Below are 25,948 nucleotides of genomic sequence, written 5' to 3' on the forward strand. Positions count from 1 at the left end.
GGATAGTTGTTCTATTTCCGAAAATTGTTTCCAAAAATTAGTGGCTGATAGTTTATTTAGTAGTACTTATATTTATCGGAAGCTAAAAAAACCGCTAGCCCATTCAAATCTTAGCGAACGCGCTACTCGCTAGCTAAAATGTTAGCGGTTAGCTGATTAGCGGTGCCCACCTCTGAATCTTGGATAGCGCGGTACGCTTTACCACAAGCATAATCTACGTGGCTGGTGAAGTTCAGCCTGTTGTCAGCCATTAAACTCAGGCATTTCACGGTACGTTTGGAAACAATCAACAATGTCGTATAAAAAAAAACAGAAGGTCAAGTTTCGATAACGGAATGTAGCACCTAGGCTTTGCTTTGCTTTGCTTTGCCACCACTTGGGCGTAAAATGCAGCCCTGTCTCACGCTAGCAGTAACCCTTACAGGGTCGGACAAGACACTGTTGTGCAACATATTGCACGAGAACGCATCGTACTGAGCCTCGATGAGATGGACTAGGTTATCTGAAACTCCTCTACGCCTAAGTGCACCCCAGATGTTTTCGTGGTTGAGTCGGTCAAACGGTTTTTCGAAGTCAATAAACACTAACAGAGGTGAGCCCTGGAATTCGTTAATCTACTCCAATATAATGCGGAGAATTGTGATATAGTCTATACATGACGGGCTAGCACGGGCAGCTGCCTTAGGGTACCGCCAGAGTGCAAGCGTCATGCGACGCGACGTGACACTTCTTGCTGTAGTTATACGCGCAGCCCTTTTTCGGCCGAAGCAGAACTGTGCATTTAGCAACATAAAAGCGAAATCGTGTCGCGTCTCTGTCGCGTTTACTCTGTACGGGGCCTTAGCCGATCTGGTTCGCGCTCGCTCAATGCCGGCTTTCGCTTCTCTTCACTCGTCGATCGTTTTCCAAGTTTCATCTGGAATCCACTCCCTTCGCCAGTTGCGCGCTTTGCCGAGGGTTTCGTCATTGGTCGTGATGGAGGCGTTCTGAATACCTGTCCATTGCTCTTCGACGTTTCCACCAGGTAGCAGCTTCGAGGTTCGGGATTCAAGTTGTGCGACAAAGGCCTTTTTCACCTCAGGATTCTCCAATCGGCGGATGTCATAACGGCACCCTACTTTCTCATCCCCCCGTAGGACACGTGCGACGTGTATCTCAGCAATAACAAGGTAATGGTCGTAATATCAGCGCTGCGTTTGTTGCGTACATCAAGAAGGCTCCTTCGTTATTTTCGCCTGATGTAGGTGTGGTCGATTTGGTTTTCTGTTCGGTCGTCGCGGGAAACCCTTGGGAAAGAGTGGTCGACCAATGACCATGTTGTTATTACCACGAAATTCGTTTTCGCTCATTTCTCCTACGCCATGGCGTCCTAGGACGTGTTCAAGGTCCGCCTGTTTTGAGCCAATTTTCGGTTTGAAGTTGCCTAAGTTGATTTGGACGCCTCGCTTCGAGTTCTCCTCAACCTCGCTGTTCAACTGGTTGTAGAAACTCTCTTCTCCTGCAGGTCGGCAGTATCTGTTGGCGTATAGCAGTGGATTGCTGTAAGGTTTCTAACCCGTGTTCTGGATCTGGCAACTATTATTCTTTCGTTTATCGATTCCCATTTCATCAGGGCCGCATGTGCCCCCGGGCACAATAGGAATCCAACTCCCCTTTCTCGAGTAGCTTTTTCACCTCGTATGCCAGAGTAGAACAAGACTTGCTTGGATGAAGGATTCGCCAGTACCCGGTCAGCAGACCTCGCTCAGCCCCAAGATTTCAAGCTTCAGGCTGCCAGCATTTCTTGCAAGTTGAGTCAGCTTGCTCTGCAGTCAGTATATTGCATTGTATGTTCCGATTCTTGTCCGTGTTTTCATGCTAAAGGTCGTTGCCAATAATCCAGATAGATTTCTTCTTCCATTTTCATTAACTTTTTGTTTTTCGGTACAGTAGGCTGCCATCTTAAGGTGGGCGGGAGCCACTGTGCCCCTATCCCTGTTAGCGTACGACAACCGAGGTTGCGTACCCCAGCCTGCACCACGTGGAGGTAGGGACAGGAGCTGGTGAGCAGAGGTTATGGAATGCACATGTTCAGCCTTTTCCAGGCCAAAGGGATTCCACCAGCGCTCCAATAAAATAGAGTTTTGAGGGATGTGAACAGGATAATAATCGCCCAATTGGCTTCGAGTTACGATGGGTGTAACAAGCCAGTCGTTGTATGTTCGAATCTCGGTTGGGCGGTGCTGCTAGAGTCAGTAGGATCATTGCACTATCACCGTAATTGTGCTGCACACTAATAACCAACTGCGGAGTCTGTCGATAAAGAAGGGTGAAGTTTAAAGACGTTTATAACCTAAGGCTTTTTTGAATAGGGCATAGCGCATACCTCGTGGAGAGGAGCGAGCGAAATATGCAGAGAGGCATTCGACTGTAACTCGCTGAGACAGAATAGTAAAGGAGAGACCCAAAGGATCCTGTCGGCGTAACAGCTTAGCCAGCGACATTCACACTGTTGAAGCGAATTTCTCCTGGCGGTGAGCTACGTACTTTCTACACTACTATTTAGTATTATTCGTATTAGTTGTTTTGTAGATTGGTTGTGTTCTGTGATAACATAACTCTTTGCGGTAAAAAATAGAGGTAAAAGATTCAATACTTTATTTTGTTTTAAAACTTATTTGAAACAGTTGTATATATGGTACGAATTATTTCAAATAGTGTACAATCGTAAACCTAAAAAACGCTCAGCGTTTCCTGGTCATCCGGGCGCTTTTGCATATACTGTTCATGAAATCATTCGTTTCTCTTCCAGTAAAACAATACTACATAATCACACATCTTTGCATCCTCAACGAAAAGCGTTCCTTTGGCGAGGTATCTTAATGTAAGATGGCATAGGAAGGCTTGGCTTGGTTTCGCTGGGCTCGACCGATCATTCCGTATGTCCGTTTTCTGTGTACATCTTAACGATCTCCTCGATACTGACGTACGATCCGGCAACCAGAGCGAAAACGGCAAATGCTCCGAAAATGACGTTCTTCACCAGAATCCATTTAAATGTTCCGAGTTCATTTGGCCATAGGAATACGGATTCTACGACGCACGGTACTAGCAAACCTAAGCTGGAAAAGAAGACTGCGCCCACCAGTCCGATGAAAGGTTCCAGATTCGGAACGGCCAGCGCCAAGCCACCCATCAGAATCATGATTCCAGAACGAATAGCAATCTGAGAGATGTTGTGTTTGTCCTTGGGGATTTTATCGTGGATTTTCTTCCAAAAAATATCCATGGGAACGAAGAATTGCAGACCGAAGGTTAGCAGAATAGCGGCGGCGATCAACAGCTGCGCAACTTTGGCTAAACTGTAATTAAAGTATATTCTTTGTTTTAGTATAATCTGAGTATAAATTGAATTATTTGTTTCAACATACACGTCTTCGGTGGGTAGATTCAGCGTAACACTTCCCGCAGACAAGTTTCCATAGCGAACATATCCAAAGAATCCAATAACGGCATAGAGAGTGATTACGACTCCCATAGCAGTGTTTAGCACTCCCGGGCAACCGAGGAAATGTTGCGGTTTGGCCATTGAGTTTTCAACGGGCATAACGACGCCGATTCCTTCCATTGCGAATATGACAGTGCTAAACGAAGTGCCAATATTAGTTTGCATTCTGGAATTTTTAGTATCACGGCCTACCTGAAGAACAGCGGAAGTGTGGCGAAAGAGGCGAAACCCGGCTTGTCGTCGAATACAAGGGGATCCTTGAAGATGTAGTACAGCGTAATGGCGAAGGTAACCACGATGAACATGTTGGCGAGCGCCGAGAACGGAACGAGGAACTTCAGCTCGCGGATTTGACCTATCGCCAGGACTGGTATCATCGTCAGCAGAATGTAGATTCGTATGTCCCACTGCAAGCCGGCCATTTCGTTGATTACCTTCTCCAGCGAGCTGCCGATGAAGACGATGTACACGCACCCGGCACTGTAGTACGTCGCCATCAGGCCGTAGTCGACGAAGTTTCTGGAGTTTAAAAAGAAATAATATGTTAGAAATTGTTAGCAAACAAATTAATTGTTTGTTGAAAATAATTAGTTTAGGCATCTCGAAATTTCGGGTTAGTTTTTATGACACATGGTTTTTGTGAAAGAGCAACTGCGCTCTAAACTAAGTTTTTACAAATCTGGAACAAAGTGCAAATGCATTATGCTGATTTATGCTTAGCTGCAAATCATCCAGTGTCGCAGTCTTCGTTTAAGTTGAAGTAATTTTAACACTCAAACAATGTTGTTCATCAGTAAGTATCGTGCTGCGGCGATCGTCGCCAAAAATCTTTGCGCAATATGACGAACTGCAAATGTTTCGGGTTTATAGCTTTTGGCCAAATTTGTTAAACGGTCACTTCAAAACAGTACGTCATTATTCTGTACGGCAAACGCAGAGGCTGACATGCGATGGAGATAACAATGAAAACATACATTAATCATGAGTGACCCTAATTAAATAATTGAGTGCCTAAAAACCGGCGGCCGGCGTGACATTGCAGTGTCTAAGCCTCAGCCATCAGGGATGAAATATTTGCGTGTGCAAAAATTACCCCTCTACGTACCCATGTACCGACTACCTACTATTATGTGGGCAACATTGATGGTTTGCCTAGTGGTTGGCATGTTTCACCTTGATGCAATCTGTCGCTGGCTGCCTTCACTGGCTTGGCTTGCACCGTGCGCCGAGTTTCAATAAATAAATCAACGGCCGCAGTGCAAGTGATTGTTGATAGAGGTATGCTTTTTCGAGTGAGAAAAAAGTTGCTATATCCGAATTTGTCTCGCAACTCAATTTGTTTGACTTTTTTTCCTCTAGTTTCATCTTAGAATCTACACACTTAGTGTAAATAAATTGTTTTTGACCAAACCGGGTATAGTCCGGTATGCACTGGCTTGAGCTGATCTGGTCGACATTGGCATTGGCATTTGATTTAAGTGAATACAGTAGGCTGAGGTTACACTAGACGATTGAGGGAAAGAGAAAAATAATAATTATCAACAATTGCAATTGTTGAAAATGCGTAATTTATGGGGATTTCTCGTTTGGTAACGCTTGGATAATTTTCACCGTTTTATTTGCACTGTTTTATGACTCATAGCTAAAAGGCACAAAAAGATGAAATATTTATATCTTCGACACCGTCGTACATTCTACTGTCTAGGTACAGGATTTTAACTTGCTGGACAAGAAAAAAATCTATTGCCGAGGTGCCAACCCATCTACGCAAACTTTGGGGATATCATTATTGAAAATTAAAACGATACATATCTGCTGTTTACATCACTATTGATTGAACGCTACCTTTGCTCATCAACCATCGTTTGCTTTTAGCAAAATTAAAAGTGCGTAGGAGCTTCTAAGTTATTTGTGCGTTAGCAACCATTATTTATATCCAATCACTTTCGAACAGTTATACTAGGATACTTTATGGTTAAGGAGTTCTAGGCAGGTGTGCTGTAAGGAAGCAATTTGCGATCCCGGTTTTCTCTCTTTTTTCAATAAATTTTGCCTAGCGTTTACTGGCGTGCCCAGACTGGGGAACACCAAATTTGAACGAAATCGGAGCACTTTTACAGTTACTCGTTTTCCTATCAATACTTTCTCAAATACCACTTGTGATTGAACACACAATATGATATAGGATAGTTACTCTTAAGTATTTTATGTAATCGAATATTTGCCCCAATATAAAAAAAATCAAATACAATGCACTAGCGCCACGTAGCGAGACAGGCCTGAACTACTACTGCCTGGCCGCTAACCTACCTTTCTATGAAGATGCTTGTAATATGATTCCAAGATATGCACTTGCACCTTTTTCACTCTAAGTAGCAATTCCTTATAATCGCTTGGAATGAAAGGGGTACAAGCGCATAACTTAGAAGGAAAGGGCAAATAACATTTTCAAAAATGTCCTAAAAATCCCGAAAATCAAAGTGCTTTTCCATGATTTCAATAGAATTTAACAAAGAAATGTTTACACAACCATAGTGCATCATTAGTTTTGTATTATATGTCCTGACGAATTTTCTGGATAATGTTAACTTTGGAGCTGATTTTCTCGAAATTTACTTTTTGTCACTTACACCCCTTTCCTTCTGACCCACTCATTTACCCTTCAGAAACCCATGCTTGATTTTTTACATAAGAAAAGTCACTTTTTACTCATTAAAAATAGCGTCATCAAAAAGTTCCGTTTTTCGGTCGATTCTACCCACAGTGCAATGGTAGGGAAAACGGTACGTAGAAAGAGAAGAAAGTAGAAAAGAAGAAAATGGGAGAAAAAAGGGAAAACGAGGCAAAAAAATCAGACTGGACAGAAAAAAGGGGGAGAACGGAATAGAAAGGAAAAACGACTAAGAAAATGAGGGAACAGAACAGGAGAAAAATTGGAACAAAAAAAAAGAAAAAACAGAATGGGAAAGGATAGAAAGAAAAGAAGCAAATACAAATAAAAAAGAAGAAAAATGAAGAGAAAAAAAAACAAACGGAAGACAAACGAGATAAAGCGAAAAACAGAGTGTGACACAAAAGCAGGAAAATTTAATTAGAGGAAGAGGGAGGATAGAGATGGAGCAAGGATTTAATTAGAGAAAAACTTCTCAATGAGAGGAAGAACGACGCAGATGAAAACAAAAAAAAATGAAACAGGAAAAGAGGAAAAACGGGTCAGTAAATGAGGAAAAAGACGAAACACGGAAGAGAAAAGGAAATAATAAGAGGGAAATCAGGAAAAGGAAAGAAAAGAAAGAGCGGAAGGAAAAACGAGTGAGAAAAAGAGGAAAAACGAGACAAATAGAGGAAAGACGGAACAGAAAATTAACAGAAAAATTGAGAAAAAAGGTAAAATGAAACAAGAAAACCAAATGGGAAAGGAGAATAGCATGAGAGAGAAATAAAACTGATAAAGGAAACGAGAAAAACGGAAAAAGAGGCAAAACGGGATATAAAAGGAAAAAGATAAGACAAAATGGGAACGATAAATAGGAATGAGAAAAAGGAACAAAAAAAAAAAGAAAAAATAACAATAAACAAAAAAGGAAGGCCGTATAGAATTTCTACCTTTTCTACCTAGCCGAAAAGAGAATAAACGTGACAGTAAAGAAAAAAACCGGGGCGTCTAAAAGAGGAAAAACTCAAAAAACAAGAACAAAAAAAATAGAAAAGAAGTTAACGGGACAGAAAATTGAAACCGAAACTGGAAAAGAGGAAATACGGGCCTGAAAATGTAGAAAAATGGAAGGAAAAAATACAAAACAAAAGGAAAATCAGGAAAAGGAAAGAAGAGGCAGACGAAACAACGGTAGAAAAAAAGAAAAACGAGAGAGAAAAGGAGGGAAAATGAGACAAAAAAAGAAAACAGAACAGAAAAGGTGGAAAAACGGGAAAGAAATAGAGTTAAAACGAAACAAGAAAGCGAAAATGGATCAGAAAACAAGAGAAACCAAATAGAAAAAGAAGAATAGTGAGAGAGCAAAAGGAAAACCTATAAAGGACCCGAGGAAAACGGGAAAAAGAGGTCAACCGGGATATATAAAGAGAAAGATGAGAAAAAATGGGAAAGGGATGGGAAAGGGACAGAAAAAGAAGAAGAGAAAAATAAGAAAAACCAACCAAAGAAAATTGGGGAGAAATAGACGAAAGACGGAAGATAAAAAAGGAATACCGGAGAGCAGAAGGAAAGAAGGAAGCCAAAAAATTAGAAAAAAAATTAGAAAATACGGAAAGCGAGAAAGAAAATTACAAAAAAATGAACGGAAATAGAAGGAAAACAGGACTGAAAATAGGATAAAATTGGACAGGTAACGAAGAAAACGGAACAATAAAACAAAAACCACGGTACAGAAATAAAGAAAAACGAGCGAAGAAGAAGAAAAATAAGGCCAAACAAAGAAAATAGTACAGAAAAGAAGCAAAAGCGGAAAAACGGGACTGGAAAAGTTAAAAAACAGAAACAATGAAATATGCTAATCATAACTTCAAGTAAAACTTCGTGTCGAATTTTGTGTCCATGTTCTTATTCAAATCTAATTTAATGTTCAAAGTCAAGTTCAATTTCCAGTGTCCAATTGCATGTCCGATTTTAAGCCCGATTTCAAGTCCATTGAGTACCAATGTTATGTCAAATATAATCTCTGATTTCAAGTCAAATTCCTAGTGCAATTTGAATTCCAATTTCAGGTCTTATTTTAAATGTAACTCTAAGTCTAAGTCTCAAGTCCAATTTAAATCTAATTTTTGAACGTAAAATCAATTCCAATTTTAGGTTCAATTTCGAGCATAACTTTAAACCAAATGTCATGTCCATTGATTTCAATGCAAATTTTAAGTTCAATTGCAAGTCTAATTAGCCGCTTAGTTGGTTTCGAGGTACGATGCTGGCCTAACAAGCCAGTCGTCGTATATTCGAATCTCGGCTAGGCGGTGCTGTTAGACAGGGTCAGTAGGATCTTTTCACTAGCCCCCTAACTAACTTTCCTGTACTCTAATAGCCGGCTGCGAAGTCTGTCGATAAAGAAGGGTCAAGTTCTCAGCAGGACGTTTTTGCAAGTCGCTTTTTTGCAAGTCTAATTCAATTCCAATTTCGAGCAAAATTTCAAGTTCAATTTTTAATAAAAATTCTCTTTTAAGTCCAATTTCATGTCAAATTCCAAGTGAAACTTCCAGTCCTAATTACTCCTAATTTAAGCCCAATTTTAAATCCCTTTTTAAGTTTCAATTTCTTTTCAATTTGAATTTCTTTAAGCCCAAACTATGTCAAGTCCGATTTTAAGTCCAACTTCAACTCTAATTTCTAGTTCAACTTTAGTTTTCAATCAAATCGGCTAGCATTTTTTTTGGGGGCGATCCTTGACAACTCTATGCAACAACCTAGTGAGTCGAGTGGTTGTACTCCTGGCTAAGAGCGGCTCACAATAGCGGCTGATTCGAAGCAGGAAGCTGGATTGAGAAACGTCGTGGCTCAGCATTAGAGATAAGATGGCAGCTCCATCACGATCCTTGCTAGCTCGGTACTCGGTGATTACTACGAACGCTCAAGCCAACACGGATCGCAATATTTGGCATATTTCCTAAGCGTCGAGATTTTCCAATAGTATTTTAAGAAGTGTAGGATGGCTATACATGCCAACTGACATTTACTGTTTTGATGGCTCACTTTAGTTCTTCATAATGGTCAGAGGAGCACCTCGAGCCGTTCATTCAGAGGTCAGAGGAGTACCGTCAATCCGCGGGTATCCCAGCTTGGTGAAAAGGAATGTAATACGAATCTAGTATGTGCTGCTTCAATGATCTTCCCCTTATCTTATTTTCTGCTCTGTCCCCTTCAAGTTTTATGCCGCAAGACAGCTATGTTTCATTACTTTCTTGTACAATTTCCTTAGTCTATTGAAAGGATTGTCGTTGATTATTGAAAAATGATTTTTAGAGTCAACTTGGCATTTTCTGGGGTTCTAGAATGGCACTTAATGACGCTGTTACATATATAGGGGGTCTTCAATTTCAAATTCTTCTTCAAATTCAATTTTTGGTCTCTTAATTAAAAATAGTTTAGCAGTATCTAAAACTCAAAGAATCTTGGGCATTCAGTCCGAAACTCAGAATTCAAATGGTTCAAGCAGTTTTAAATGTCACAACTAACCCAAGCTGTTATTGTAAAACAAACACAAATTGCTACTTGCTCACGTACGTAACATATTATTTTCGTTGTTGCTATTATCTTACCGGAAACAGTCGTATTTGTTTTTTCGGTCGTGATTAATCACTTACCTGGAAAAGTTGGCCATCCGCCGGAGTTTTACGGGACCATACTGAAAGACACGTTCGGCAGTTTCCGCAAAGCCAAGCACCGGTATTCGCGTCCTTTTGCACACGTCGTGTGAGGTTTTGACCTGTGCAGAAGAGGAGGAAAAAGGACGCACGTTATGATTAAATGTGATAGGAGAGAGGATTACTACGTCGTCATTGATGATAACCGGTTTTGGGGAAGAAGCTCTAGCGAGTGCAGTTCAGTTCTACTGGTAGTTCGTGCGGTAGTTGTATTTCTCGTTTCCGTCAAGGACGTTTCCTGAACTTAGAGGTTCATCAGCACGGCCGGCAGCACGTCGGTGCGGCGTGTCCGGAAGTATGTAATGCTATATTTCGAGACGCAACGTCTGGTCGGCTATCGGTTCCCGGCATTGACGATCGTCGGATAGTCGGATCTATGATGGATGTTAATGAAGGATGAGTCGAACGAGAACAGTTATCGTGTTGTCGATGCGGGAGGAATGAAGTACAGTGCCGCCTAAAGTGGAGGTAAACGTGACGATAATCTCTGATCGCACCTGATCGTGCTGTTTTGCTGTGCGTACATTCCGGTCGGTGGAACATAATATTGAATTTTACTGCCGGTGGACGGTTATAATTCCGCTTGTTTTTACGACAGGGAAATAAATTGTGGGCACATTTGCGGTATAAGCAATTGTTTGTCGAATTATCTGCCGTAGTAATAGATTACCATTTTGATATGAGTAAAATCAGTTGATTTACATTACCTAATTTATTATTATTGCTAGAACGAAGGTTGGCATCGTAAACAATCGTGCGACTTAGTTAGTAGTAAGCGGTTGAAAGAGTGATTGTTTTTACTAAAATTGAATTGTGGTTTGAGTAATACGACAAAACAAATTAGAGAGAATTATAGTTAATTTATAGTTATTACAACTTTTATCGGTTTTGAAATAAATTTGCAGGGAAATGAAACTATTATAATTATTATAATCATCATACATTTTTGAAATTTATTTTAACAATTTCAAGACCAAAACCGGGATAGGGCTGTACCTACTGATACCGCTTTAAAACGTTTCTACTATCACCACATCATCCATGTTTACTCTGACAGCGTGGAACTAGAAAACAACTTTCGCGTTTTTCTGTTATCAGTTACAGACCTGCTGAGCGATTGATTGCTGTTCAGAAGCCGTTTCGCTTATCGACTATCATGATAAGCACATTGTAATTGAATAAGAGCGGCAAACGGACGAACGGCTATGGAAGGGGTTGTGCGGTTAAAAATACCTATTTAGATCCCAATTAATTCTTAAATAGCTCATTGTCCGACTTACTGTCGGATATTCAGCTGTTCCACGAATCAATGGTGGGATCGAGTCTTGTCGGGACTTTTGTGCCACACTACTATGCAGCCAAGAAGGAGTTGGGTGGTGGTGGCAGTGACGAACAGTGTCGAAAGGGAAAAGCCGTCTTCAAGCTTATCAGTGTGATAGTCGTTGTAATTGTAGTTCAATTCAAGAGCTGTTTATCAGAAAGGTTATATTTTAGTCAATAGTCTCAAAGTCCTATTGGGATTATGAATCGTGTCAGGTTTATTGTACCTACGCACGGTATTGTATGGTCGCAGAACATACATCAACAATGAAGTCAATAAAAAGATTCGGAATATTGACCAATTAAGCTACTCACCAGAATATGCACACAGTGGGTACAGATTAGACCTATTATCACGGTTCCGATGGCACCGAAAATGAGACCAGCATTTTTGAATGCCACCGGCATAGCCAGAATACCGGTACCTAAGGAACTTTTGAGTAAGTGGATGAGAGATCCGCTGGTACTGCAGGGGTGGAACGAAAATGGGTTGTTACTATCAACTCAATTAATGAAAGTATGATTTATGACAAACCTGTTGGGTTTATCGATTTGTCGATGCTCGAACGGGTTGTAGTCGTCATCATCGATTTGGTTGTCTGCTAGTTTTGTTCTGAAAATATAAGAAATTACTGTTTTACTTTTTGTGTCGCTCGTTTTATGAATTGATTATTGTGCTTGACTGCCTGAAGCAGCTGAATCAGCATAATAACATGTTTCAAAAAGTTACTGGTTACTTTTAAAATTACCGAAGTGGTAGATGTTTTGAGACCTCGGATTGATGATTCAGATTCGATTCGATTGACGTATATAATAGAAAAATACAACAGACAATATAATCGTCATTTAGCAGCGCCACCTTATCAATAAGCGAACAGATACAGTAGCTGGCAATATATGTCGCTCAATAAAAATCAAGCCAGACAGTGTTTTGAGGGTGCTCTAAAGTAATTAGCTCTGTCACGCAGTGATAAACTAAGGCTGTAAAGTGTAATTGAATTACTCGAGTCTTTATTCTAGCATTATTTTCTTGCTTTGTAACTGGGTAGCACGTGAAGTGACTGAGAAAAAGTCTAAACGTGTAATCGAACTTCTCGGATTTAAATCAGATTTGTACAGATTGTTCATTTTAGGTCAAAAACTAAAAATTTGCAGTTTAGTGCCGATTAAACATTATTTGATAATCTAATGGAGAAGCATGGTATTCTGTTTTTAACTGCAATTTTAATTCTGGCAGGTAAAAGCAAAACACTATAAATCTCCATTGCATTTTCGCAACTTTATTTCTTGAAAAAAAAAACTTGGTATTTGTTTCAATATAACTCTTCAATTTATGGTATTATGGTAAAAACTGATAAAATCCGATAAAAACTGTTTAACTTTAGAATATTTAATGGTAGCGGTTTTCCGCATGAAACTAATTTCCGAGGAACGAGCAAGGCTACTTTAGATGTGTGCGATGGCGGTAACGAATAAAATGCAACAAAAACCATTAAAATGCTAGTGTAGAAAACTTATTTCATCTTCAATTACTGATATTGAAACCTTAATAAGGACTGAATAACTGTAACCGTTTAGTAAGGGTTGCGGTATTTGTATGATAATGGCTTTCCGACGACGATTTCTTACATTTTTGCGACAGCGATTATGAACTTAGGAACACTTTCAATAACTTATAGTTATTAGTTTTGATAGCCCTGATAATGACTATGATAATGATTGGCTTTCGCTCGCTTAGCAATAGCACCGGTGTTTCCATTAACTTGGCTTCCTGAGCAGTTTCGGCTGTCAGCTTCGCTTTCTTTTTAAAAAATACAATGCCATGTTGCCAAATGAACCGGAAGGAGCTACCCCATGTGCCATAAGTCATTTGGTTTAACACTGTTTGGCATAAGGTCATTAGCATTATGGTCTTTCGGCATAACGGTCATTTCGCATAAGAAGGGCCTTAAAGACATTTATACCGAACGCTTTGCTTTTTAATATTTTTTGAAACGATGGTTCTACAATTGATGAAGGGACAGTAAGGGAAAGTAATGAAGAAGGATTTTTTTTTGTGAATGGAGGGGAAAGAGTGGAAAGGAATGCGCTGTAAATCAGCTGCTTCACATAATAGTGTCACAAGCAGATTAGGCACATCTTCAACCTCTCCACAACCCGTCAATATTCTTAATAATTGTGCTATCCTCGCTGAATAAACGATTTGTCATCTTAATAAACAGCCCTCCCACGAAACATTTATGCGCTGATTAAACATTTTAGCAGCCATTATTATTCAGCCATAGCTGAATATGCATCGAATAAAATGTATGTAAACAATTCTACAATACTTATTCAGCCAAAATTGGAGAACTTATACAACCTATTTCGTTTGAGGCAGAAAAAACACTTGTTAAGCAATTATATCGCCCTTTATATAACCTCTGTGCGCCTGGTTTCCAGCTTTGCGCAAATTGGCTATTTAAAAATGCGCAAAAGCTTCTATTAAGCTTCATTGCAGCTTCGAAAGCAGCTATTAGCAAGCCCGAATCTTGATAAAATCACCAAATTCACATGTTTAAGAGCTGAAAAAAGGTTAAAAAAGGCTATTTATAGCTGCTTTCAAAGCTTTAATGGAGCTTAATAGAGGCTTTTGCGTGTTTTAAATAATCAATTTGCGGTATGCTGTCAATTCTATTTTTAGAACGAGAAATAGTTTTGCAATGCTTTTTCAGTCGCTTAACCAACCTTTCAAGCAGCCATCAACATCAACCTTTATGCAGCCAAAAAATAATCTATTATTAAACTTAAAAAATAGAACTCGTCATATTTATTTTGCTTTGCGCGTCATAAGCTATATTTTAAATTTCGAATAACTTGAATTCATATATGCAAGCTAATTAAAAATGCATGTCATCTTTCGGGAATTAAACTGCAATCTTCTGAAATTAAAAACTTTCCAATAAAATTCTGCTATTTATATTTATACGTGACAGATACGTATTTCGCCTACGACTTGCAGGCTTCATCAGTATCTGTTTTCGAAAAATCTTGTTTACTGGATTGCCTTAAACCAACTCGTAAACAGCAAGAGCAATTGCTGTTTATGAGTTGGTTTAAGGCGATCCAAGCTGCATAATGTAAGCACTCAAATGGTGTTTGACCAAGCGATGTTTAAGTTACATTAGATTTTTCCAAACCAGCTTTCCTCCAAAGCTGATAAATAAGCTTAATAGCGGATTTTTCTGCTAAATAATCCGCTTCTAAACAGCCATAAAATCAAACCGTTTTACGGTTGCTTAAAGGTGTTAAAGTGGCTTTGTAAACCAGTAGAGGTTTCATTGGGCTCACAGCTTTCAAACAACTTTAAACCTGCTTAAGGGTGTTAAAGTGGCTTTACAAACTAATACCAAGCTTTCATTCGGTTCACAGCACACATACTGTCAGATCATAGAATTTCGCAATTCGACTGGCAGCAAGAGTATATGTCAGTTATCGACATTATCGACTGCTTCAAGTGTAAAGATATTTTCGCTGTCTGTTCTGCAGATGCAGATGGGGCGGATCATACGGTGAGTGCTTGTGAATCAGAAGATGGCGGTTTAATTCCCGAAATATGACGACATGCATTTTTAATTGGCTTGCATAAACGAATTCAAGTTATTCGAAATTTAAAATATAGTAGGTATACGACGCCATAGCAAAATAAATATGCTGCGTTTTATTTTTTTTAATTTAAAAATAGATTATTTTTTGGCTGCATAAAGGTTAATGAGATGGTGATTAAGCGACTGAAAAAGCATTGCAAAACTATTTCTCGTTCTAAAAATAGAATTGGCAGCATTGCGCAAATTGGTTATTTAAAACACGCAAAAGCCTCTATTAAGCTCCATTGAAGCTTTGAAAGCAGCTACCCACGTGACAATTTCAAGCTGATCAAACGTTTTTTAGCTGAATTTTTTCAACCTGTGGCTGAACTATGGTTTAGTTTTAGAACTAAAAACCTTTTTTCAGCTTTTAAACATCTAAGTTAAGCTTCGGGCTTGCTAATAGCTGCTTTGAAGCTGTAATGTAGAGGCTTTTGCGCATTTTTAAATAACCAATTTGCGCAAAGCTGGAAACAAGGCGCACAGAGGTTATATAAACGGCGATATAATTGCTTAGCAAGTGTTTTTTCTGCCTCAAACGAAATAGGTTGTATAAGTTCTCCAATTTCGGCTGAATAAGTATTGTAGAATTATTTACATACATTTTATTCGATGCATATTCAGCTATGGCTGAATAATAATGGCTGCTAAACTGTTTAATCAGTGCATAAATGTTTCTTGGGTTGTAGGATTCCAAACCAGCGGTTTCGAATTATTGGGATTACGAGCTCATTTTTGCCCATTGCACATTGGTTCCCTGCTTCGTAAGTCGTTAACTGATTGTGACAGTTGAAGGTTTTCAATTAAATGCATTTCCAGCCTCCTCTGGCAGTCCACAAGGCAGTTATTTGGGACCGTTAATCTTCACTTCAATGTACTTCAATGGTGCTAATCTTAAAGGCCCTCGTTTATCCAAACGAACGAATGCAAACGATCTGAAGTTTTTCTTCAGGATTCGCTCCAAGTTTAATGTAATATGTGTTCAACGAGAGTTTGACATCTTCATGAATTGGTGCAACGTGAACTGCATTCTCGTCAATCCTGAAAAATGCTGCGAACACAATTCAATTTTCTGGCATTTATACTACCAAAATGAGATGGCAAAGATTAAGTCGATTCAACACCGCTTCTTACGCTTTACTCTCCGTCATTTAGCATGGCGAGATCCGTTCCGACTGCCAAGTTATGAGAGTCGAAGCCAGATGATTTATATTAGATATTTTAGGTGCGAAGGAACTTCGCAAGAGTTCTCTTTACTGTCGATATGTTGTAGGGAAGAATCGATTGTCATGATATTTTGAGAGGAATTGATCTGAACGTATGGTCCAGGGCACTACGGAACAACTCAATGTTGAGAGTACAATTTAAACGTACCATCGTACCATCCATTTAACTTAAGTTTTATTCATGTAGACAGATTCAAGGTCAGATGAATTATCCCAAATAAATAAATAAATAAATAAATAAATAAATCTACGGACGAAACAGTGCTAGTCGTAGTAGTTTTGGACATTAGAATAGATTTATACATGCCGAATATATCTGAACATCGCCAATATAAAACAAGTGACATCCCGCTAGGAGCAGTATAAAAACTTCATTGATGAACAGTGTGAAAAATAAAGGGCCCAAGTTACTTCCTTGAGCAACTCCCGATGGATCGCAAAATAATTCCGATACTTTAGTACGGATCTTAACACATAAACTTAGGTCGGTCAGGTAAGATCTTGTCGATCTCGTAAAAGTGACAGGAATTCTGAGCTTTTTCAGTTGACATAATCATTATGCTTACATCAAACATGGCAACCTAGCTATATATACTTTATGAACATTAAATTTGCAATCGAAAAACAAATAGTGCTCCAAGATCAAACAATAAACGCACCCTTCTAACGAACAGATCATCATATATGGTATGTGATAAACAATAGTTAATCATATGTGCCCCAGGGTTTCCATCTAGAACTTGTTCTTTTCATTCATATGGATCATTCCACAAGAACAAAAAAAAAAAAACAATTTAAGTTATAATCAAACGTCTATGACTTGAACCAAACATTATGAAGTAGTTCATCACATTTCCAATGTATTGTATGGTCTTACGCGTGGGTATTTTTCAAAATGATTGTCTCAGAATTTCTTAAAATTTATGTGACTAACTTATGACTTATTTTCCCAGAAATTCCTAAGCAAAAATTTCCCGATTTTCTTCAACATATTATTTCTAATAAGCATCGCAGAACAAACATTTATCAACACAATGTAAGCAGATTTTCTCACGCATTTACTTCTCCCCAATGAGTAAGTTATTATTACTAACACAAAAATCGAATAGTTTTGATTTTTGGCAATTCAAGCTAATATTTTTGTAAATGGTTATCTAAATGTCTTTTATTTTAGACTTAAAATTTTGAAAAAACAGTCAAGAGAAAAAATAGGAAAAAATGATAATTTTTAGCACTATTTTTTTCTACTAAAATCGATTGATTAGTTTAATTTTTTTTAAATGTTTCTTCTTTGTTTTTAGAAACGGGAGAACATTATCAGAATTCTTTGTCTGAAATAGTATTTCGCCCAGTTTATTCCCTTGACCAGTATCAATTGAATCCGAAGAGTTAAGCTCACCGATAATTGATTGTACGTTGTTTGTTGAAAACCACGTTGGCTATCTGCCGGAGATCATAGATAGGTAAGCGAAGTATTCGTTTTCGTCGAGTTCATGACGGAACGTATGCAACGATTTTGCAACACAATTAGTTTTTTTTTCGTAGGTGAGTAGTAGCTGCATTGTCGAATCGTTTGTCAATCAAACCGAAATGATTAGCCGATCGATGGCATCTGATGAGTCAGAACCATTGACGAAACAATGGTTCAGGGTAGATGGACGAAATTATTGAACGTGTGTGGCCTGAATAGGAAAGGCATTTGAGGTTGCACTGAAACTGCTCTGTTGGTCAGTTCCACCACGTGATTGCCGGGGTTGACGGTGTGTCAGCGTGTTTAACCCGAAAAGTTAATATCAAGTACATTGGTACGTTTACCGGGTTACGTTGAAGGAAGCTAAATAAATTTATGGGCGTCAGCGAAAATGATCCTCGGTATGTATGGTGCATTCTTCGGTTTGCCGGCACAACCGGAAATCAATGCATTCATTGAGTTCGCACATGCCGTGGTATATTTTTCATTTCCCGAAACGAATGACGCCTTCAGAAATACAATGTATGTCACGTAGACAGTAAATTCGATAACAAAAGGGTAACCATCCTGATTTTGGTTTATTTTTATACACTCCCAAAATAGAGCGTATTCAGCGAGACTGCAAGATGAGTCTGTATTGCTAGAATGGAATTGCTATTATAATAATTGTTCAACCGGAAGTTTATTTAATTGATTTTTTTTCTCATTTGATGCCCTGCACACAATTCCTGTACGCGAAGACGTTAGATGTCCAAAATAACGTTACAATATAATTACTTTCATCTTCTAGACAAACCATTCGTAATTGAATACAAATGACAAGAGAGACAAATTTAAAACAAGGTTTGAAAGATGCTCTTGCCCTGCATCTAATTTGTTTTGGTATGCAGATATAGATCCTTGACTGTCGAGTTTGATTGATGTAGAATATTTTTAGTTACAACTGAACGATTTGACTGCTAAGGAATGCAATACTCACGTTGAATTGAAATCGCTGGCCACAAACTGTGGAACTCCCGGTTCGGGATTTGATTTCACCTTTTCTTCGGTCATTTTCTGCTATCCAGGTCTGCGGCGCCGTGGCTCACGTGCAGGTGCTTTTAATTGTGTAATGTCGAACAGTTGTGCGTATCGTATCTGTGAAATTGATAAAGAAACGTTATTTGCTTAGCGAATTTGTTATTTACAAGCTAAATGTTGAACAACACTTGACGCTAGGTTGAAAATGAAAAACAGGTTGTGATACACTGTTGGTTTGGTTTATTGGCACTTCAAAAAGAATCGCATTTTGTTATACTTTCGTACGCAGATAGATAAATTTTTGCGAATACTTTCCAGGATAGAGCATGAATTGATCTCACTCTGAGACGGAAGCAACCCATGTTTGTGAGTCACGAATATTCAGTTTCACAACATGTTTCTTATTTTTATCATGCTATCGTAAAATGTATCATCGTAAAGTCCAATTTAAAATATGAATTCAAGTCCAAATTCAATTTCAAATTCAATTTAAGCTAATGTCCAGTCCAATTTAACTCCATTTCTCTCACTCGAACTCCATATTAATTTCAAGTCGAATTTCAAATCCAATTCCAAGCCTAATTTCAAGCCCAATTCTCTTCCATTAAAGGGATTTTTTGGAGAAAAAGTAGATGCTTAAGTGGCTGCATGACAAAAGGAAGAAGCTGACTGGGAGGTTGAGTGGAACGTGGGTATGAATGTATAATCCGCCATTACTTTGGAACGCCCGAACGGATCTTCGTCAAATTTGGTATACATGTTCCTTGACAAAAGGGAATCAGAACAGTGTAGTAGTGTAAATGATAAAAGAGGAAGTGGTCCCTAACATGGGTAGGAGGTCAAAATAAGAAAAAAAGCTTTATTTGTCGTTATAATTATGCCGGATGCCGGAATTGCCGGATAAAAAAACGGATGTATAAATTACTGAGAGACATAAGGGAGATCTAAAAAGGATAGGGACTGGGAAATAAGGTATCTAATGAAAAGAGAAAGGTTCAAAAAAGGAAACAAGGCTTTGAAATTTCCTAAAAGAAGACTAATTTAGAAGTAGCTGGGGGCAGCAGGGGGTGGACAAGTTTTATCCTATGACATATGTACAACTGTACGACTGAGAGTCATAGGGGGCTCCAAAAATCTGGAGTTTTCAACTTAATCGGGCGGTATTTTTGTGATTAGTAAAACTAATTCCGCAATCGTATTTTTTGTACCAGCCAAGCTGTAGTGAAGAAAATTTTCAAATTAGAAACAAAAACGTTTGAAAAAATTGCAGCAGGTATGGCACCACTTCACGAGGTAATGCGGGCATATAGCATGAAATCTCCTCATGCGTAGAAAACTACGCAAAGGCGCAGATTCGATAGTTGTTTATATTCCAATACACAAAAAACTGCCTTGAATTTATTTTATGATTCAGATAACGAAAAATAAAAGTCAAGAAGTTTAATACATACTGACTTTTGCTAATTAAATATTGTTAAATCCAAATTTTAATTGTGTAGTTTTCTACGCAAAGAGGACACAAGTTAAGTTGCTGTAATCCGTATCCCTACCTCACCTGAAAAGTGTTAAACCGGACTTATAATCCGGATCGTATAAGCTAATGTTATTGTTTTCTAAAACCGGTTGATTGTTGATCGGAAATCAGGATCTGATGGTAAACAAACTGACAACTGACAAGCAGCGAAGAAATGCAGCAATGTCGTCTGCGTCGTATTCGTTTAAAATGTGAAGAAAACAGTAGGAAATAATTCGTTCAACGGAACAAAAAGCAACGCCAAAACAGTCTTATATGACAGTGTGCTAGCAAAATATAACGCGTGGTAAGGAACAATGACACAAATGATACAATTGATTTCAATCGGCTTCCTGGTTTTGATTCTTACATCGTATTACAACGCATGAAGGCCAGCGGTGATTTTAGGATGTAGGCAGTTGCGGATTTAAGCCCCGATAAATGAACAAGCTTGTGTCAATAAATGGCTACAATAACACTTACAACCTTTAATCGAAAACTAAACATGTAAAGGGAGTTTGTTTTCACCGTATTGGCGTGTACATTTCCACCACATGGCTGTGAAAAACATTAAGTCCACTTAAGATATTGTTGCATATAAGCATATAAGCTAAATCAATACCGGGATTAATAGGACTAAGCTTGTAAGCCAGTAACATTTCATAAACAACATCCTCTAAATAAGTAAATACAGTGGTATTCCGATTATATCTACACCTGGTTGATTCTACACCCGATTTCAGGTACCCCCGATTTTGTCTACCATTTTGACCCGGTTTTATCTACCTTTTTTTTAAATTGTTATTTTAACCATGCGGCATGAAAATTTGGAAGATTTCATGGATTTATGCATAACATAGATTATTTCTTTGTATTTTATAGTTTACTATATAGCATCTGTGGTGTGTAATTATACACATAATGGGTATAATAATGCTGAAGTCAAATAGGGTAGATGCTCCAGTAGTTGTGGTAGTACCTATAGTGGTGGAAACTCGAATTATTCCGTTATTCTTGCAGATTTTGGTACAAGTTTGATAGGTATCGAACTACCAGTACCAGTATTATCGGTAAGCACTAAACCTGCACCAAAATCTGCAAAGATAACGGAATAATTCGAATTTCCACCACTATAGGTACTACCACAACTACTGGAGCATCTACCCTACGCAAAGTAACTTCCATTTATTTTGAACGCATAATTTTAACATTTCACAATGATCCTTTGTGAGATTTTTCTATACCGTAACGCTAACGGGCACACCTCGTCTCCGCTAGAAACTATGGTTATCACCTTTCTCTTCTTCTAAATTCTCATCTTTTGAGCCGATTTTAATGATTTTATTATAAAAAAATTGTATTTTAATGAGTTTTTCAGAAAAAAAAACAATAAACCGACGTTCAAAGTTCTTTATGATTGCAAAAACATTTTTTGTAGGAAACACCTAAAATCACTTAAAACATTTAAAATATTCGTTATCTATTTTTTAATGATACATTCAATGACAAGCTAGTTGTTTACATACGATATCAAAAAAAAAAAAACAGATGTGACATTTTTAGTTTCTGAGATAGTATTTTTTTTAAGAAATAAAGATACGAAAATGTAATGGACTCGCATGGCGTTTCATTTTAGAGACGCATTTCTTTGTCAAAAAACCCTTTTATTACTAGTAAAAACAAAAACCATGCGTCTCCATTGTATTCTCCACATTTTATGAAAACTTAGAGTTTCTTTGGTCTACACACCATGTAAACACAAAAAGTGAATGTTTTCAATGTTTTAGCGATAATAAAAAAAACTGGGCTTCAGTCCAATATTTTTTCTGAAAAATTCATTAAAATACTTTCCATTTGGTATCAACATCATTCAAATCGGTTCAACAAATCAAAAGTTATGAATTTTTAAAGAAAGAAAGGTGGAACTTTTGGGAACACACTGACTCAGAAAAGAGAACCCTAAGTGCCAAACAAAAATACGGTTCTAAAATTTACTGCCAAGGAATAAGTCCACAAAATTTGAATAAAATCGAAGCAATTTTGAATTTTGATATGTCTTTTTTCACAATATGCTGAGTTGACGTGCATTATGGCTAATGGTTGACACGAATAAAATGAGCCCTAAGCGCAAAATTACGCTGAAATGATACACAATTGCAGAAAATGGTCAACATTAACAATATTTTTCGTTCATTTAAATTATTTTGGAGTAATATATTTTTTCCCAAATTTGTCTACTTTCCAAATATATCTACCAAAAATTTTCGGATGGGTAGATAAAATCGGTAAATCACTGTACACCTTTTCAAGATGACCTATTCTGATTGCACTAAACAGGTCAGAGCGGGTTTTTCTTAACAGTATAGGGTACTTATACCAGTAATAGTGGGTGTACCAGTACTAGGGCCAGAACAATGTTTGTCATTATTCTTTTTTAGAGTGGTTTTAACTCAAAGGGTCATTCACCATTGTCATTATTCTGTTTGTCATGTTTTGAAATATTTTACTAATATTAGATGCTTCTACAAACGTCTAAGATTTCTGAATTTAAATAAAAAGAAAACTTATCCAATTTAATTCTACTATGAATATTTATTCTTGACAGATACGTATTCCGCCTACGACTTGCAGGCTTCCTCAGTGTCTGTTTTCGAGCTGTTCGAAAACAGGTTTCGTATTGTACTAAGAAGCTCCAAAATTTCAGTCTACGATTTCGTTAATTTGAAATACTTGTATAACTTATAGAATCAAAATTTTAGCTCCACCACGGAAACAGGTTTAGTGTCCAATTTCCAGTAATAGGGGCAACAACCGATCATAAGTTTTACGACAAGATTCGTAGCTATTTTCGGTAAAATAATTTCAAGTTATTGGCAGACTAATCACATAAATAAGAAATTGAAGAATTCACACACAGATGAACTATTTCAAATACCGAAATGTGAATTCCACTATTACTGGAATATCTTCCACTATTATAGGAACATTACCACTATTATTGAGCGAATAATGAAAAAATGGCTTTGTTATTATGCAAATACAAAAAATTGCTTAACTATGCGAATTAAATACATTGGATTTTGAATTTGGCAACAAATGCGTGTCGCCTATGTTACCAAAATCGAAACCGTGCCAAAATCGAAACCCTTTTTTAATATGAAAAAATTGAATGTAAGTGCGTTAGAAATTGACTAAATGTTATTAATCAACGATTGCAACCTTTTTATGTTTACAAAATCCGTCAAGAGCTATCCGTGAGGTGCAAGTATGTTTTTGGTGACCTGCGGTAAGACGTAGTCCTACGGCAATAAAAATATTATTGTTCGAAACCGCAAACTTTTTTTCATGAACACACTTATGGCAATATTTTTTCGTCATTTAAAGTATGTTTGCGGAAACTGACTGAAATTTAAGCATATTTTTGGAAGTAAAATATTTTGTGTTGCCAAAAACGGATACCTTTGTTGCCAAAATCGAGGCATGCCAAAATCGAACCATGCCAAATTCGAAATCCCACTGTATAATTTTTTGCATATTTTTACCGCACTAGGGCTTAGACCTACTATTGCTGGTGCTTGTACCCTATTTGATTCAATCCTATAAAAACGAATAAAAAACAGGTGTTAGGTAACTCTGCAAATATTTCAGGTGGTGACAGAGGAACACATTAGATGAAAAAATCCTTCCACGCATTTGGTCAAATCTCTATCACTACAGAGTTATTAAATACTTTTAGTTTTCGATGCTGTTTGCATTAAATTTGCTCTATTGTAATAATTTTATTGTAATTTTTTCGCCTAAAAAAGCGTAGTAAAGTTGATTGCCTGATTTATTTATCTACCAATTTGATTTATCTACCAATTTAAAGTTCTAGTACTGTTCTATAATTGGTCGGTGTTAAGTCAGACAGAACCAAGTGACAAAACTCTGATTTCGAGAAAAACGCGTTTGCCGCACTGTATGGTTTATAGCTATCAATCGGTCGAAATCATCTCAAAGCTCCGGCTATTTGCAACATTTTTGTAGTCTGATTCGAGTAAATTGTAGCTTAGAAAATTCTTGTGGTCTGATTTAACACCGACCAATTCATTCTTTAACGTAACACCTGTCTCTTTTAGTTTCGTCGCAATTTAAGTTTAAACATATCGTGTTGAGTGTTAAATTAGTAGGTGGAAACTGCACGAGTTTATATATTACGCATAGCACACTAGATCACAGCGTGCGACGGACACTGTCTGACACGAATAAGAAACAACGAAACGGACTTCACGGGTATCTGTAGGACGTTTCTAAAATAGGTTGCAGCATTGAAATCTATTCTTCGGAAGAACTCGTGAACATTCACCTTTCCGACCGTCGACTACCTAATGCAAGTGTGTAAACACAAATCCAGAAGCGTTCGTTTTGTGACACAATGATTTCAATTCAGGAGCTTTTACGACAACGCACCGTCGCTTTTGAGAGTGTTGTTTTCGACGAGGCTTCGAGGCGAGCAGCATCAGCAAAAGGGGTAAGCGAATGCTCATGAAATTTTACTAAATGTGGGAAATGATTCTAAGACCACTGGATAGTATGAAGCGTGCGGACTCGGTAAAAATGCATTTGTTTTACACTACAGGTTCAAGAGCTGCTGCTTACGGATAAAGCGAAGCGGCTTGAATTGTGCAGGATTATACAAGCAAAAGTGGAGAGGCGATCCCTCATTTTTGACAAACATTATTATTGCTGTTGTTGTTTTCCATGCGTGTCAGACCGTCTCCGTCGCACGCGGTGGTCTAGTGTGCTATGCGCGATGTATAAATTCATGCAGATTTTAGACACTAATTCTACACTTTACACGATACGTTTAAAATAAATTGCCCTGAAACTAAGAGAGATAGCCGTTTTATGTCGAAGGAAGAATTGTAGAACAATACCAGAGTTTCAAATTGGTGGATAAAAGCAATCAACTGTATCACACGTTTTAGGAGAAATTTGATGAAAACACATATTGCAATGTAAAAGAAATTTTTAGTACACAATTTTTTTTCAGCTTGATTCGGACCACCCTTATTCAAGAGGTGGCATCCTATGCGACATATAACAAAACAAGTGAATTTTTCGAATGGAATGGGACAATTACTCAAGGTTTGTACAAAATAGAAACTTTGACGTTTGATAATACTTTCATTTTCTAAAATCTTCTTGTCAATTGAAAAATATTTTTCAATAGGGCCAGCAGTTATTGAATTAATTAAAATTTCTTTTAAATAAAGATCTACTACATATAGCTTTACCAAACAGAATTTTGAATGAAATTGCACAGTTATTTTTACAAAAACGGCAAAACTTTATGCGAGCATTAAATGTAAACATCCAAAACCAGTCGTGAGCAGTTCGAACCAACAGGTATCCTTTCCACGTAAGTTTTATAGAAATCGCTGCGATATATCCGTTTTATCTGCGTTCTCTTCATTAAAATTTTACTGCCACTAAAGCACGCATTATTATTCCTCTTCTCTGCACTAGTTAATCACCTTTTCAAAATTTCGAGACTTCACCGAGAATCGCCTCTTGTGTCTTCTTGCTTTTATTCTGAGTGGTTCGCGGTTTCCGTTCCGGGGGTAAACTTGAACGTTAGCACTGCACAGGTTGAGGTTCCGCGAACGACTGAGCGCAAACTTTGTCAATCGATAGCCATATCAACGAGAATTGCGGTGCGCGTTTATGTAGGTACACTACAAGATGTTAACACTGCCACGACTACTGGCCAGCTCAGATATAGGATTCGCTAGTACGCTGCGCTGGCACACAATAGGCTACCATAATTCACATTATCTTCACACGATTCATCATGTAGACACTATAAATGATAGCCTATCCATTGCGGGGCAAGTATTCGGGCTGAAAGAATGTACCAACTCTTCTAATCTT

The 25,948-nt window shown here is 37.9% G+C and overlaps 1 protein-coding gene across 1 annotated transcript; it reads right to left on the bottom strand.

Moving 5' to 3' along the window:
• Positions 1–2,746: 2,746 nt before the first annotated feature.
• LOC128737093 (proton-coupled amino acid transporter-like protein pathetic) lies at positions 2,747–25,650 on the bottom strand. The gene is made up of 8 exons (XM_053831656.1): positions 25,552–25,650; positions 18,482–18,639; positions 11,715–11,792; positions 11,495–11,645; positions 9,800–9,921; positions 3,680–4,006; positions 3,411–3,623; positions 2,747–3,341 (listed from the first exon to the last, which is right to left on the bottom strand). The coding sequence occupies exons 2-8, from the start codon at positions 18,553–18,555 to the stop codon at positions 2,912–2,914; spliced, it is 1,395 nt and encodes a 464-aa protein (XP_053687631.1). The 5' UTR covers positions 18,556–18,639; positions 25,552–25,650; the 3' UTR covers positions 2,747–2,911.
• Positions 25,651–25,948: the final 298 nt, after the last annotated feature.

This window comes from Sabethes cyaneus, chromosome 2 (genome assembly GCF_943734655.1).
Source record: "Sabethes cyaneus chromosome 2, idSabCyanKW18_F2, whole genome shotgun sequence".
Classification (NCBI taxonomy): Eukaryota; Metazoa; Arthropoda; class Insecta; order Diptera; family Culicidae; genus Sabethes; species Sabethes cyaneus.